Consider the following 14,609-nt stretch of genomic DNA (forward strand, 5'->3'; position numbering starts at 1 on the left):
CCTGTGGCGGTTTAAAAGCCATTTTCCTGCTTTTAAATAAAAATCAGGTGAGACGCCCGCACCGCCAGACTTTTCAGCCAACACTGTGCTTTTCCAGTTTGAGTGCTGTGTGCCCTCGTACCAGAGGGACACCCACGCCTCAAGCACGGCCCTTAGCCGCCCCTTGTTACTGTGCCTGTGAGGAGAGAGATCCCCCATCTTCACTGCTGAGGGTCTTCTTCCCCCCTCCGCAAGGTGAAAAATGGCATATTTTATAATCCAGGAGTGTGCGTTCTTCCACGACCCTTCGTTTGGCTCAATCGTAGCTGAAACGTCCCCTCCTCGGGCGGGTATCTTCTGCCCCTCATTTGCGTGCTGTTCTTGCGCCTCTCCTGCTTATTGACCACCTACTTCCCCTGTCACGTTTTAGGCCGAAAGCGTGTTTTTTAAGTTGCACAACAACCGGCCTCTTGCCCGTGGTTCAAGGCCATCGCCTAGCAGGGGGAAACATTGCTGCCCTCCACCTTTTATCTGGTCTTCGCCCCCGAATTACTCTCACCCCTGTCCCGACCGCTCTCCTTCCCCCAGGGATCAGTGCAAACAGCAGACCGAAATACGCCCTGCTGGGCGCGTGGGTATTATCCCCTCCTGCAGTTTTCTGTGGGCTCTCACCTGCCTGATTTACCCCACTGTAACTTTATGCTCACCGAGGGAGGCTAAAAAATAAGAATTAAGGCTGGAGCCCTCGGCGCCAGCTGTTAGTACGGCTGTTAGTTGACAGCTACGGAAATTGTCCCGTCCGACGTTTTCTATTTGGTGGCGAACGTAATGATGTATCATGGCTTCACATACTTGACTAAACAGGTTCCCGACTGGCAAAGTTGTGACACTGGAAACCTGAAAGAAACTGGGTGGGAGATGGGGGCATTTGGCAATATTTGAGACTACATATTAAAAGACGTTACGAATGAGCTTTACAGATTTTTCCTCTAATCCTCAGCAGTTTGAGTTCAGTCCAGTTCAACAGGGCTAAAAGTACTCCAGGACAGCGTTCGGTCACACAGACGATAAAGCTTTTTTTCAGACTTAAATTTAAGTTTTTATTTTCTTCGTTGTGAGTTCCTATATCCTGTTTGTTGCCATGTTACGCCTAGGTCACAAACGTACAACAGCCCTTATCAGTGACTCCACAACTTCGGTTATGGAGTATGAACGGGCACAACTGCCACCAGATCAACGTGGAAACCTCAGGAAAGTCAGTATGTGTTTCACACTTCTGGCTAAATACAGGTCTTTGCTGGCCTAAAGGTCAAACCTCAAGCTCATCTTCTGCTGGAGTAAATTCACCTATAAGTTTTTTTTTTTTTTCTTTTTCAGAAATGTCTGAATTCATTAAGTAAATCATTTGCCTCTAATGCAACACATGACATTCCCCTTGGCAACTCTGCAACTTTCTAATTTTATTGCCGTTTCGAGGGTAAGAGAAAGGAGGTGTCATTGATTTAAAGCTGCTAAGTTTTGTGGAGATAAGGAGACACAGCGGAGTAGGCAGCAGTTTATACGCTCAACAGTTTAACTTCCTAATTCATCCTTGTCTATTTGGCCGCATAAGTAACAAATCCACGTGAAGGACAAAGATGTTTACAGGGCTGGTTAGACGGCACCACCTTGTGGCCCGACCGCACTCTACAGAGCCACAGAGCTATAAAATACCCCTACTGCTAATGCTTCCTCTACCTGTTCATTTATTTCATGTTAAGGAGGCCCTTACAGCTCCGTGTTTTACCAAGACTATTAATTTTTTATTTGAGAGAATAGCTTGTAATCAAGACAATCGATTTCAAAAAGTAGGGGGGAAAAAAATCTCGTTCTTGCTGTCCCCAGATTTCAAATGCTGTGTCTACATCGTATTACTCAGGAATACCTGAATTATTTCATTATGTAAAAGCATGTTTTTTCCAGCCTTTAGCGGGGATTCTGTACAACGGTACTGGCAAAAGTAAAATAAAATCCACACTGCATTAAATTACAAAATCCCCCGCAGAGGCGCACGCGCAGACCTGGCTCCCAGGCCACCTGCCCTACTCGCCGGCTGGTCCGGCTTGATGCTCGCTACGATGGCGCGCTGCTGTGCGTGCCCTTGTTCGCCCCAGGTGCTGGCACCCAGGCGCACGGGGCCCATCACCTGGGCTCCCGCTCTAGCTGCTGGCGCTCAGACCTCCACGTACACCCGTGCGCAGAGAAGAGGGAGTCCCTCACCCAGGACAATAGTTAGAAATGGAGTTTAATGAGAAGATCGGACGGAGGGCACTGATGAGATGCAGGGCATGGCCAGGCAACTGCACTGACCAGCAACCTGGTTACACACAACTGGCCGCTTTATCCCCTCGTCCCTCTGTTTTCCCATGCTTCTTTCCCCCCAAACCACCTTGACTCCTCCCTTTCCCCACCTTTGGTCCTTCCCCTAACCATCCCATAAGAAGTCTTGCGCACTCCCCAAACGCTGTTCCCCAGTGTCCCGTAACGAGTCCCGCACCCCTCGGCAGTACCCCCTCGGCCTGCGAGGTGACGGGGAGCCGCTGCCGTGGCTCGCGGTGGGTGTCCCCAGGCCACGGGCTGACGCTCTCCTGGGGCAGCCCTGGGGGGCCGGGGCTCGTGGCACCGTCTGGGTTATTGGGGGTCCCCTGCCAGCCGCTGTGCCTCTGGGCTCCTGGGTGTGTGTGTGTGTGTGTGGAGAAGAGCTTGTTATCACTTGACCTAACAGGACTGCATAAATGGACACAGCATTGGCATTTTGACTGCTATGTCACCTAACATACATGGGGCAATACTAAAGGCTAAAATAGGATAATAACACTGCCTTTCTGTCCTTAATAAGACTGCACGCTCTTCAGCATGAGGATTATTTCTTACTGTGTGCTTAATACAACAAAGTGTTCAGCCCATAGGACATTAATATAATAAAGAACATTTTATGCAATTTACAGATACCATGTTGTACAACTTCTCAAGACTTCTGCATTCATTTATTTTCAAATGAAATTCTACATTTGATTTTTACATACACTGATCTTATTGTGTTCATTATTTTCGTATAGCTGTTTTCATCCTAATCAGGTATTAGGAGAATGGAGTTGAGGAAGAAGAAAAAAGGTTCCATCTGACATGCTTTCCCTAAAAAAATCCACTTTACTAGTTTAATAAATTGAAAGTTTATTTGTTAAATGCATAAAACAGTGCAATATAAAACATCAGTCCATTTCATGACAAAATAAGCTTTATAGCATTATTATTACAGTGCATCAGAAGTATTCTGAATATGTGCTCACTCCATCAGGGTATTCTCAGGAAAGATCAAGCTCCATAGTGCTTGATATGCATGGACGAATCTTAGTTGCTAAAATGCTGCAGGTCAGACTCTTAGCTGGTGAAAAACAGCTGATTCACACCCACTCAGAATCTGGACCTATGTCTTTCTCTTAATTTTAAATTAAATTATTTTTATTACTTTTATTATAGTCTATAGTGGTAGAACTCCGTAACTGAAGCAAAATGAGGCTTCCCTGTTCCAATAATGTACCAATAACTCCTGTCCCAAGGAGCCTACAACCTACAGGTCAGGCCATAAGCTGACAAATAACAAATGTATTGGAATATACGTGATTCCTAATAATTGCCTTCATTATCGGCAACACCCTAAAATGCAGAAAGAACAACATCTTTGCTGCTATCTAAATGCCAGGGATAATAAGAAAAAAGGAGCACAAAAAACTGTATATAAAGATATTTACAAAAAACTCCAGCTAATTCACAAACAAATACATCAAGGAGTAGATTCTACAGAACCGGGCTGAATGGTCATACATACTTTATGTGCCAGCACTGTTTATTCCATACCATTTATCTCAAAACGTAAATCTTAGTCTGTACGGTTTGATTTTTCTATGTGTAATGGTTTCAGGATAAATACAAAACAGACTTGCTCACAAACTAGAAATATTATAGGTTACAGGATGCCATAAATATTATCAGACATTGTGCTTGCTCCTGTTCATTGAACATGAACATTCACACTATTAAGAAATAAATGATATATACTCAGGAATGGCCCTGAAATTCAGCTGAACTCAGCAAGAAATGGGAGCGTGTAAGACAAGGTGTAACGATAAAAAATAATGGTAATGAAAGGTATGCGATAGTGTATAGGGGGTTATAGATCTATATCTTGAAATTTTTCTCTGATTCTTTTTTAAACTCAGGTGCTATATTAAAATTGAGTCAGAGTTCAATCATTGAGGAACGAAATAAAAAAATTCTCTCCGTTTCTAGATGTGTCCGCTCATCAACAATCAACAAATGGTTTTATTTTGCTAGAATTACTGTTTAAAATTACCCTAGGCTTGATTCTCCAGTTAACAGAAGCTGCATATACTGATTACCTCTGAAAGTCTAGATTTAAATATTTAGGTTAGAAAATGTTGCCTTTAATTTTTCATCAGAGAGATTTTGGCTTCGATTTTTCGTCCAACAGGACTGAACATAACATATTATTGTGCTTCTTTTTAGAGGAACAATACAAGGTTTGCTTTTATGTCCATTGGAATATATGAAAGGGAGCTGTCAAAGCCAACCAATCTGTTATCTTCATGAATAAACCTTAATTACATATTACTAATATAAATTAAGAGCAGATCTTAACAGATCTTGGCATCTTAAAGCCAGGTAGGTATTTTCACACATTGAACTCCCAACTGCAAAGTTGTTGCAGAACGTCCCCCTCTCCTGATTGGAACACTTCTAATTTCCAACTTATATTTTTCAAAGACAGATTACAGCACTTTGTTTTGGATTAAATTTTAGCTAGCTGAATCAGCCTTCTCTTTACTTGACACTGTACCGGCACTAATTAGTTACTGTGAACTGAGGTTTTCCTGCTTTATATCATAATCACTTCTATGACCGCAATGTAATTGTAGTCTTAGATTTTTCTCTCATCATGGGTTTTCAATGTCCAAATTATTCTTCCAGGAAATTATTTTAACAATAAAGATCTTTATACTCTTTTAGTTTAAAAAGTGCATTTAGCAAAAGACCTATTATAACTGGCAATAACACAATGCATTTATAAATATCGCACAATGATACTTACTTTCATTGGACTCTACAGTTAGTAAATAAAGAAGCAGAAATATTTAATACTGACAAAATTACTCAAGTGTATTAACTATAAGTAAACATGAAGGTGAGTATTACAACTACTATTATAGTTACATAATGCATAAGTTTTATGATGAAGGACATGTTATTGTCACCATTTATTGAAACTATAAAATATGGGGTTGTTAAACAGGAGGCCTGTCTTCATATATTAGATCAACTTAATGCACTGGGCAAAAGTAAGCTACCATTCAAAATTGGTGTCTTGGGTTAAATTCCCCCACTTGAGTTCTTGATGCTTATCTTCAAAATGCAGCCAGCATATATTTACCCTCTGAAAGAGAAATATGCTTTTTAAATTAATTGAAAGTACCCTTTGCCTCGCTGTCTCACTTCTTTGGATTTCTGGTCCTAGAAATACATCTAGACCTGCGTGAGCCTGGGTTAGGCATGGACAGACAGTGTTTTTGTTTTTTTTTTTTTTATTTTACTAGATTCTTTATCCCATGAAAACCTTTAGTTTGTATGCATTTGTTGCAGAGGTTTGAAGTCCCTGTCATTATACCTGCCGGTCTGATTGTATCCCATCTGCATCTGGCCCTTTCACAGGCAGTATTTCATAGCTGATTTACCAGCGGGGGCTGTACTACCATTGCTTTTAGCACAATAGGGGACAAGCATAATAGAAGTAGCATTAGTTATAAAACGATTTGGTAGGCAATAGCGTGCTCACACATTATCATCATTTTGTTTCATTGAAAGATGAAATCCATGCTGTCCTAGCTAAAATGGCATATAAGGAGATATTTTAAGAAGCAGATGATAAGAGCTTGGCGTCACAAGATAACAGTTTTTGATTACCCGCAGGATTTATGTTTAATTTTGTCTCCGTGGTAGCAAAGATCCAAGATAAAAAATAGGGCTCAGTGTTTCTAAAGTAAATAGCTGCAGGTCTCTCTCTCTCTCTCTCTCTCTCTCTCTCTCTCTCTCTCTCTCTCTCTCTCTCTCCCCCCCCCTCTCTCTCTCTCTCTCTCTCTCTCTACTTTTTAACCTGAATCCAGATAATTCTGGTTTGCCATTGCTTTTCCACTTCGTATTTCCTGGTTTTCTGAAGAGTGCCTTTCTGGTCTCTAATAATCTGGCCTGGCACTAATTTGACACCATTAACTTTTACTTTTTCTTATGTTTCTTTCTCTCTTTTTTCCCTTTTCAAAAGGCTCAGCATAGGCCAAAGGCAATGACAGAAATGATACAGTAAAACTTTTAAAATATGTTATAACATGTACTCCAACATTATCCCAATCCATTACCTTTGGTAGCATGTTATTACAAGAAATTAATACATAAAGTATTTGAAAACATCAGCTGTTTACCAAAAGATGAATTAATAGAGATTGCTAAACATTTTTAACATCAATTTACTATTAAAGCGCTTGTAGGACCCCACGCCTACATAGGACCTCATTCACATAGAGGACTAGAGGTACAGCAATTGTTTAGCATAACTGCTTGCAGATCTGACCGATATTTTGGCAGGAATAAAGCTAAAACGAATTGTATTTTGAAGGAAGAACACTGACAATTCTGTTACGTTTTTCCCCAGGAACGTGTATAACAGTGGCCATAAGTAGCTATCTAGTAGTGTGAAGAGCTAAGGAAAATAAATTTGAGGAGGAGGAAAAATGAAAACTGTTAGTGAACTGGTATTGTAATGTACAGAAGTAACTACTCTTCCTTTAAGTTTCCACAAAAGGCAAGAGACAAGCTTGTTTTGAAGTGCTTGGGGTCTACTTGCCCGCAATCTCTGTCCTGTCTCAAAGTATCCTGTGCCAGGCTGTATTTTAGTTTGCTCCTGCTAGGCAACCAGTCCCGAGTTCTGCATTCCACTCTGTAGTACCTACTCTGGTTAACACTGATATGGGATTTCCAAGTCAAAGTCAGCTTTAAAGCTGTGGTGCTGCTGTCCTTACATAAACAGTCTCGCTGACTTTAAGGAGTATCACATCTAGCGCCACACTGTTTGGCACACTGGATGGATAGTCTTTAGTAAGTCTGAAAAGTGATCAAATGCCTGCATACAGTTGCAAAATCCTTTGTTCTCACGATGAACATCCTCTTCATGGACTAAGTCAAAGGGTTTCCAGGTTGCATCTGCAGCTGTGCAGCTCCCTTTACATCTCAGATGTTGAACTGTACTCATCCAGGGAACTGATGAATAAAGCTGTTTTATCCATGCTATGAGGGACACACACCGGGGCATGACTCCATTTTTTTTTCTTTCTTATCTTTTCAAAGTAAAGAGAGAAAAGAAATATGGGAGCCAGGAACGGGATGGCCAATTCCAGTACGAAGAAATCAGTGGTCTTGTTTTAAGGGTCCTGAGCTGATCCAAGGCTTAGAAATTATTGATAAGCAGAGACCGGAGACTGAGGGTGAGTCTTGACTGAAAAAAAAATAGCAGAGAGAAGAATCTATAAATGTTTTCCAGATACTCTGGATTGATATATGTTCATGCTGCTTCACTCATTCAGTGGAGTGGTACCAAATTAGTGCAGCTCAGCACCTGGCCCTACTTTTCTGTTTCAACTTTGAAAAGTAGGACTTGCTTTGCCTGTTACGGAAAACATGCTTTCCCTGGGCTAAAGTGCAGTGATTGTTTAACAGCTTACACTCTGTAGCAACCGTTGTCAAACAACAGAAAATATTTCATCTAAATGAAATCAAAGAGGAGTTATAGACAGCAAAGTGGAATAATTCAAAGTGGAAACTGGCAAAGGTCCCATAGCTGAACTCTTTAAATGAAAAGTTCCAAGGAACCTTTTTGGCATGCTTGAATTCTATTTCATAACAGAGCTCACCTTACCAGAATGTATGGAATTCTTCAGCTTTCTCAGCTTAAACACATACTTACCAATTATTCTTTCTTTCCAATTATTTCCTGGAAAAAAAAAAAAAACACATAGCATACATTTTTTGTATGTCCTGATTTAAACCACACTTTGTCATAATCAGTATATCTGTAGGTTCTCATTAGCCAAATGTATTTATGCTATAAGGCTACTTCTTTGAGCAAGTAACTTCTCACCTGTGACGACGACAAAAGAAGTGTCTCTGTGCACCAGGGACTGAAAAGCTCTCACAGTGTATTTGTTTTCCTTTGCTGAAAAACAGCTTTATTTATGATGAAGGGCTAAACTATCAAGGAAGTCAGAACACCTGACTTTGGAACCTGGGTTTTCAACATGCTAGCAACACCATCCAGACTTGGTGCCATTGATTTTACCGGGATTAATGACATAGCGACAAAGTGAAACATACTACCTTTTAGTATCTGAGACTCTTGAATGCTGAAAATCTGAGATTTATTGTAATATGACTTTCCAGCTTTTGCTTTGTCATTTCTAACTTCCAACATACTAAATTCAAATTTTAAGAGGTCTGTCAGATTTGACTTGTTGCCGTTGGGATACATCAAACTTCTGAACCCTGTCCCACTTTCAGAAACATTAGCAGTGTCCTTTTGAGCTTCTCTTTCACCACATACAAAATCAGATAAGCCCAATGCATTTAGTCTCTGCAATATTTTAAATGTTGACACACTCCGAAGAGTTTTCTGCTGAGTAGAAAGTCAAAGGAATAACAATTCATAAATCCGGCACATACATACATGCTTGCAGCATGGAGGCCTATATATGGGCTGCTCTAGAGATGTATTTTAGACTTCGTTACTATGTAGGTATTTTTCTCCAGAAGGCTTTAGAAGCTACAGCTCTAAGCAAAGCTTTGAAATAAAGCAGTTAGAGCAGCAACATCATCACCTTTGTGCAACTCCGACTGATTTAATACTACTTTCTGCGATATTTATCAGACTACAGCATAAGCCAAGGCCAAAGCTTTGTCCTAAAACTACTAGCGTGTCGCGTTAGTGGAGATAAGTCATATCCGTTCTATAGTCCTTGAATAGGGCTTGGCGATGTCCTTGGTGATGTGGCTAGCATATCTAGCTGCTTTTGATTTTTCCAGTCCAAAAGAAAAGGCACAGCTTGGTGGCCTGAGAGCAGACTTCAGTGCAAGGCTCAAATGCATTTCTCTCGATTCATAATAAGATACTCTCCTTCGTTTGCCTTTGCATGTCTATGTTATGGCACATTAGGCTTATCCTTCTTTTCTGCTAATAGATATCTGTTATTGTACATTATAAAAAGGCAGCTTTTCAACATAAACAGGAAATTTATATGAATACAAATAAGTAACAGGAAAAGCCAAATCCTTCATCAGTAACTTCAGATCATGCCTTTTATCTTATGACATGAAAACTGCAGAAGGAATATCTCCCTCCTCTTCTTAATAGAAAATTCCTCTAGCCATTGCATGACATTGGTGCTACTTACCCAAACGTAGTTGTTTTGAAAGATGTGACGAGACTGACGAAAGATGACACAGCAGTATCTTGGGACAGAAGAACTGTCAAGTTTAAATGCAAAATTCTGTAACTGATTAAAGAATGCATTCTGTCCCCATATGATCACACATTGCTCTTATCAGCATCAGTAAGAACTGTAGACATACATCTAAGGATAGGGTTTGATCCTTAGATGTGACTTGGTAAAATATCGTGTTGAGTATTAAGAAAGTCCGTACTTACAAACCACAATTATCAGCAGCAAAGTCACAGACAATCCTCCCAGAAAATACCTGAGAACAAAACAATGCCCATACAGTTTAGAACAAGCAATGGATGCATATTGGGTTAATACAGGTGAAGACTGAGTGGGAAGAGGAGAGAAGTTTCTTGCAGATGAACCATCTGAACTACCCTACGTGAACTCAAATTTGAAACTTTAAAATATTTAAGCTATTGAGGATAAACTCCTAGAGGTAAAGCTCTCAGCATTCCCAGATCAGAAATGAAACACACATATTGGTGACTTGGAAGGACAGGGATTCAATCCGATTCTTCTCAGGCTTTCGAAATCCCTGCTCAACCACACTTGAAAGTAGGTATCATATCTGCACCCATATGTGTTATTTTTGTGCACACCTATATAGCTTCAATATTCGTTTATACTACCAAGGACAAATATGTTTGCACAATAAGACATACCTAGCTTTGCAAATGCGACCCTGCATTTATATTTTAATCACCAGGTGAATTGCAGAAAGTATTAATATAAATAGCAATAAAAAAGAAATAAAAATTACCTTGCACATATTGAAATGATTAAACACATGATCAGTACAGCCATTTGAGAGAGGATATTTCTCACTGTACTGGATTCTAAAATAAAAGGAAGCAGATCAAGAAAATAATTCTTCTGAGTTTTCATGACAGTAAGCACATGGCAGGAAGTGTTCGCAAGACATTACCTTCAGCCTGCGAGGCCAGTCTCCTCAATTTCCCTCTATTTAAGAGAAATTCACCTACAGTGATTCAAAGCAGAAGCCTAATTTTCCTACTCTCAGTGTCTCTCAGGAGTCCTTTTCCACTATGATCATATAAAGTTCATACCCTCCAACGGTCTCATAAAATAAGCCTTTATGAATAATTGCATTTTTTAGGTCTTGTCCCCACGGCCTTTCCTCCATTTTACTCCTCATTCTGCTTTTTTTTTTTTTTTTTTTCAGTTCATCACTGAAAACAGGAGAGGAAAAAATGTGAGTGGGGCAGAGTGAACAAATAAAATATCTGTTTTAAGATTTTATTATTTTTAAGTGGTTATTTAAAAGTTATATTTCTTGAAATATTCTGTTCTGCAAAAAGCCATTTTAACATTTTTAACGTGAGTATTTTCAGGTCACTCTGAAAACAGAGCATATCAGGATAAGAACTTAACGCACCTGCACTGCTCACAGGCTCTTCGTTGTCATCTATCATAAACTGGGGGCACGATGGTGAAGTATGGAATGGTTTCCTGGGCTGAATGAACTCCTTGTCTTTGGTGAGAGAGGCTCCATTAGCTGAAGCTTGCCTTTGTGATACAGGGCCATTGCATTCAGAAGAAAAGTCTGAATCACCTACAAAAAGTGTGTATGTAACTTAGCTCACACAAAAGAAGGCCTTTGACAATTTGTGCTAAGAAAAAAAACTTAATCACAGGGAGGTTTCCAAATTGCTCGGGGTAGGGAATAGGCAGGTTCAATATACACAGGAGAAAATATGAAAAATAAAGACAAGACTGGATAAAACGTTAACACATTCAAGTTATAAAAATGGCCAGGTAAAAATAGCAAGTGCCAGTTATTAATGACACTGGGATAAATCTCACTGGTGGTGACTTTGTATTCAAATACAGCCTAAAAATCCCCTTTGGGCATGAAGGTCTTTGTGGACTCGCACACTGTGGCCTTTAACACCACTAGCTCAATTCACCAATTAGAATTCTGTCCTTCACCTGCCCCTTACCTGCACATCTGGGCAGACAACTCATACAAAAATTATAGACAGATACCACTTCCGACTAAATACGGAACATAATATTTTAGCTAAATTACTTTGTACCTGGCCAGAACTTACCAATATCACTCTGACTGACTTCTGGTTTACTGCATCCATCAGGCCAAGAATCATCTCCATGGGAAGAATCCATGTTGCTGAGGACAGCGCTGCCGAGCCACGAATTAGAGGCACTGAGATTGAACAAGCTAGCAAGAGAGCGACGGATCTTCTTCCTCCGCCTGAATATGCTGGAAAGAAAAGAAACGTTGTCAAGGGACAGTGTTAATCAATCTTATTGAACAGGAAACAGACCTCTAATGTGGGCAGAACTGAAACGGAAGAACCGGAATCCTAGGTGCTGTTCCTTGCTCTGTTATGAACTCGCTCTTTCACCCTGGATACAGCACTAACAATAACTACTGCACATTGCAATTATGGCAGGAAATAGATTAGCAGAGCAGTAGTATATCATGCATAATAGTGGTGCAGTGATAGTGGTACCAATGTGATAGTGGTATTGCAATACCAAATGATATTACTGTTCTTAGGCTCTGACACTTGGTCTAAGTGGTCTCGCACTATCCAGGAAAGTTTCACCCTACCTTATCCCATTCTGAGCGATCTGAATTCACTGTACTCCTGCTTTTTTGTACTATACCTTATCTATCTTCCTAAAGTGATGCTTCTTCTGTGATTAAGAGAGATTTTTCCTGACTAAGGGTTTGAGGATCAAACCTTTTTTTTTCCACTCTTGTCTTATCATCGTTAACATCTTATTGAGAAAATGAGCTGTAGCTCTTATTTATATCTATTACACACAACTCTGACTACAGCAGCAATTGTGCTCTTAACAGTAATGTAAGACATGACTGATAATCAAGTGATTTTAATCACTGAGCTACTTAAACTAAATCAATTGAGATGTTCCTGTTAAGAAACACTGATACAGGTAAGTAAAGGAAAACGTAAGAAATTATATTATGACAAACAAAATGTAGGCAACCACACAGGAATCTCCAGATGAATCCAGAGATGTGGAGCCAAATGCTAACATTAAGTAAAATCTGTGTATACTTCACTTACCGAACTAAATTTTCCTTATATGTAACACTTGTCTGTGATGGTGTCAGTGTTACCTTGCCTTCTTCATCAGACAGAAAACTATCTTCTGTCAAAATGTAATAACCGTTAGAAAGCAGCCGAGGGCTCCGGCGGTATGTGAATGGGGAGCCTGTCAAAGGATTTATGGAACAACGCTCGCCGGCAGTCTCATCGTCCAGAAGGGCACAGGCATAACTAAGTAAGAGAGAAATGAAACCCTCTAATTTAGCAAATGTCTAGATCACGCAAAACCATGATTTAGAAATAATGAATTACATATACTATCAACTCACAATTAATGGTGGTTGGTAATAACATAGATTAAAAAAAAAATGGATAATACTATTACTTCTGGACCTAAGGGTGTTCTCAGTCAACTAGAGCATGTGTACCTCACACTTCCCAGAGCTTCTGATTGCACTAGGGCTTCATGCCAAGTGGAGCACTGCATGAATGCGTGGAGCCTGCCCGAGACAAGAAGTACAAGGCGTGTTGGTGTGGCAGTGCTCCTGGGCCCAGGAGTACTGCCAGATCTCCGCCTCCATGGAGCCATCACAACTATTCCAGTTTTGTGCTCCTCTGAGTTATCGTGCATGGTGCAAGCCTGGGTGCCTCTGAATCAAGGCAAGATTTATTTGCTCTTTATACTCTTGCCGTACATAATGAAGAGTTAAAGGTACATAACTTTTAATTCTCACAGCTCCTACAAACTATGCAGCTATAACTACGTGGGATAAAGTCTACACACAGTGGTAACTTCATCCAGTACTGAAATGCAGGTAACTTTGAATTGAAACATAGCACATAAAAATACATTTTGTGACATTTAAAATAGAAGTGATTTAGTGATAGAGGTGAAAGAATCTGCAGTGCTGTAGAGTTTTCTGCAATGGGAATTTTATTTTGTTCAGGTGGGCACTTATGTTGAGTTCTTTCTCCTCAAAAACTCTGAGTTCCAAGTGGCCACACAGTGACATCCGTGGAGAAAAGGAAGACACTGGACTGACTCAGTGGTTGAAATGAGTTTCAGCAGCAGGCTTCAGTCTCCCATATGGCATGTCAGAGAGGGATACTACATTTTCAGTGGAGAGGAAGGAAGGTGGAATAGAGATAACCCAAAACCTCATAATTGCAAAGCCAGTGCTTCTAAAGCTCCACATCACTACTTCTGAGCTTCCATTTAAAGCAGTAATTAATATCAGCGCTACAGTAGTCCTAAGCGGCCCAAAAAAGACTTTATGAAATCTCCAACAACATAAAAATAAGATTAAGTAAGTCTAATCTTACTCAGTACCTTGGAAAAATATGTTTTGAGAGGCTGTGTCTGTGCTCTTCATCAAACACCCTTGAACCTGCAGAGGCAAAGGCCAAATAACAAGTTGTAACGTTTCTCTTGACAGGTCAAACAGTTGACAGGTCTTCACTTACTTACAGATACCTTGAGCAAATAAAAAGCATAAAGGAAGTTAAAAAAGGAAGGAAAGGAGAGATTAAAGGAGAAAAAAAGAGGGAAAAAATAGAAGGAAGACACAGTGTTTACAGTGAACTGTTTAATATCAGCTCAAAAAGGACAACACAGAATCACAGCTAACCACGATCAAATACTTGTACTCTGTAGAGCTTACTGTCTTGGCAGGAATTACTAGGTCCACCGACATGCAATAGCTATATTATATATATAATACAATATATTCTTCACGTGATATTTGCAGACATGGCACAACAGCCATAGGGATAGGGGACAGTGACAAAGATTTGACAATAATATTGTGACAGGAGAGTAGAGAAATAGGATTTGTCTGCATTACCAAGGCTCAAGTCTGCCAAGTACTGCAGATGTTCAGCATCTGACAGAATCAGTCTTAAGAAATATGAGCAATAGCTGTCTATCTGTTATTACACTGAATGGTAAAAGATATGATCTTTCCCTATATTA

At 40.1% G+C, this 14,609-nt stretch overlaps 1 protein-coding gene and 1 long non-coding RNA gene across 2 annotated transcripts in view; both read right to left on the reverse strand.

Annotated features, from left to right (window-relative positions):
* The window catches only part of LOC104138370 (dynein axonemal assembly factor 11), a 56,696-nt gene that overhangs the window by 39,519 nt on the left and 2,568 nt on the right, over positions 1 to 14,609 (reverse strand). Inside the window, exons 3-5 of the mRNA XM_068933342.1 lie at positions 13,968 to 14,025; positions 12,656 to 12,868; positions 11,651 to 11,820 (exon numbers count right to left, since the gene is read on the reverse strand). Coding sequence (XP_068789443.1) covers positions 11,651 to 11,820; positions 12,656 to 12,868; positions 13,968 to 14,025 — 441 coding nt within the window. The remainder of the gene's footprint in view (positions 1 to 11,650; positions 11,821 to 12,655; positions 12,869 to 13,967; positions 14,026 to 14,609) is intronic.
* On the reverse strand, positions 3,176 to 10,332 carry LOC138066094 (uncharacterized). The gene is made up of 4 exons (XR_011139337.1): positions 9,782 to 10,332; positions 9,528 to 9,600; positions 8,048 to 8,074; positions 3,176 to 7,579 (listed from the first exon to the last, which is right to left on the reverse strand). It is a non-coding gene; the product is annotated as an uncharacterized lncRNA (long non-coding RNA).

Source organism: Struthio camelus, chromosome 2 (assembly GCF_040807025.1).
Source record: "Struthio camelus isolate bStrCam1 chromosome 2, bStrCam1.hap1, whole genome shotgun sequence".
Taxonomy (NCBI): Eukaryota; Metazoa; Chordata; class Aves; order Struthioniformes; family Struthionidae; genus Struthio; species Struthio camelus.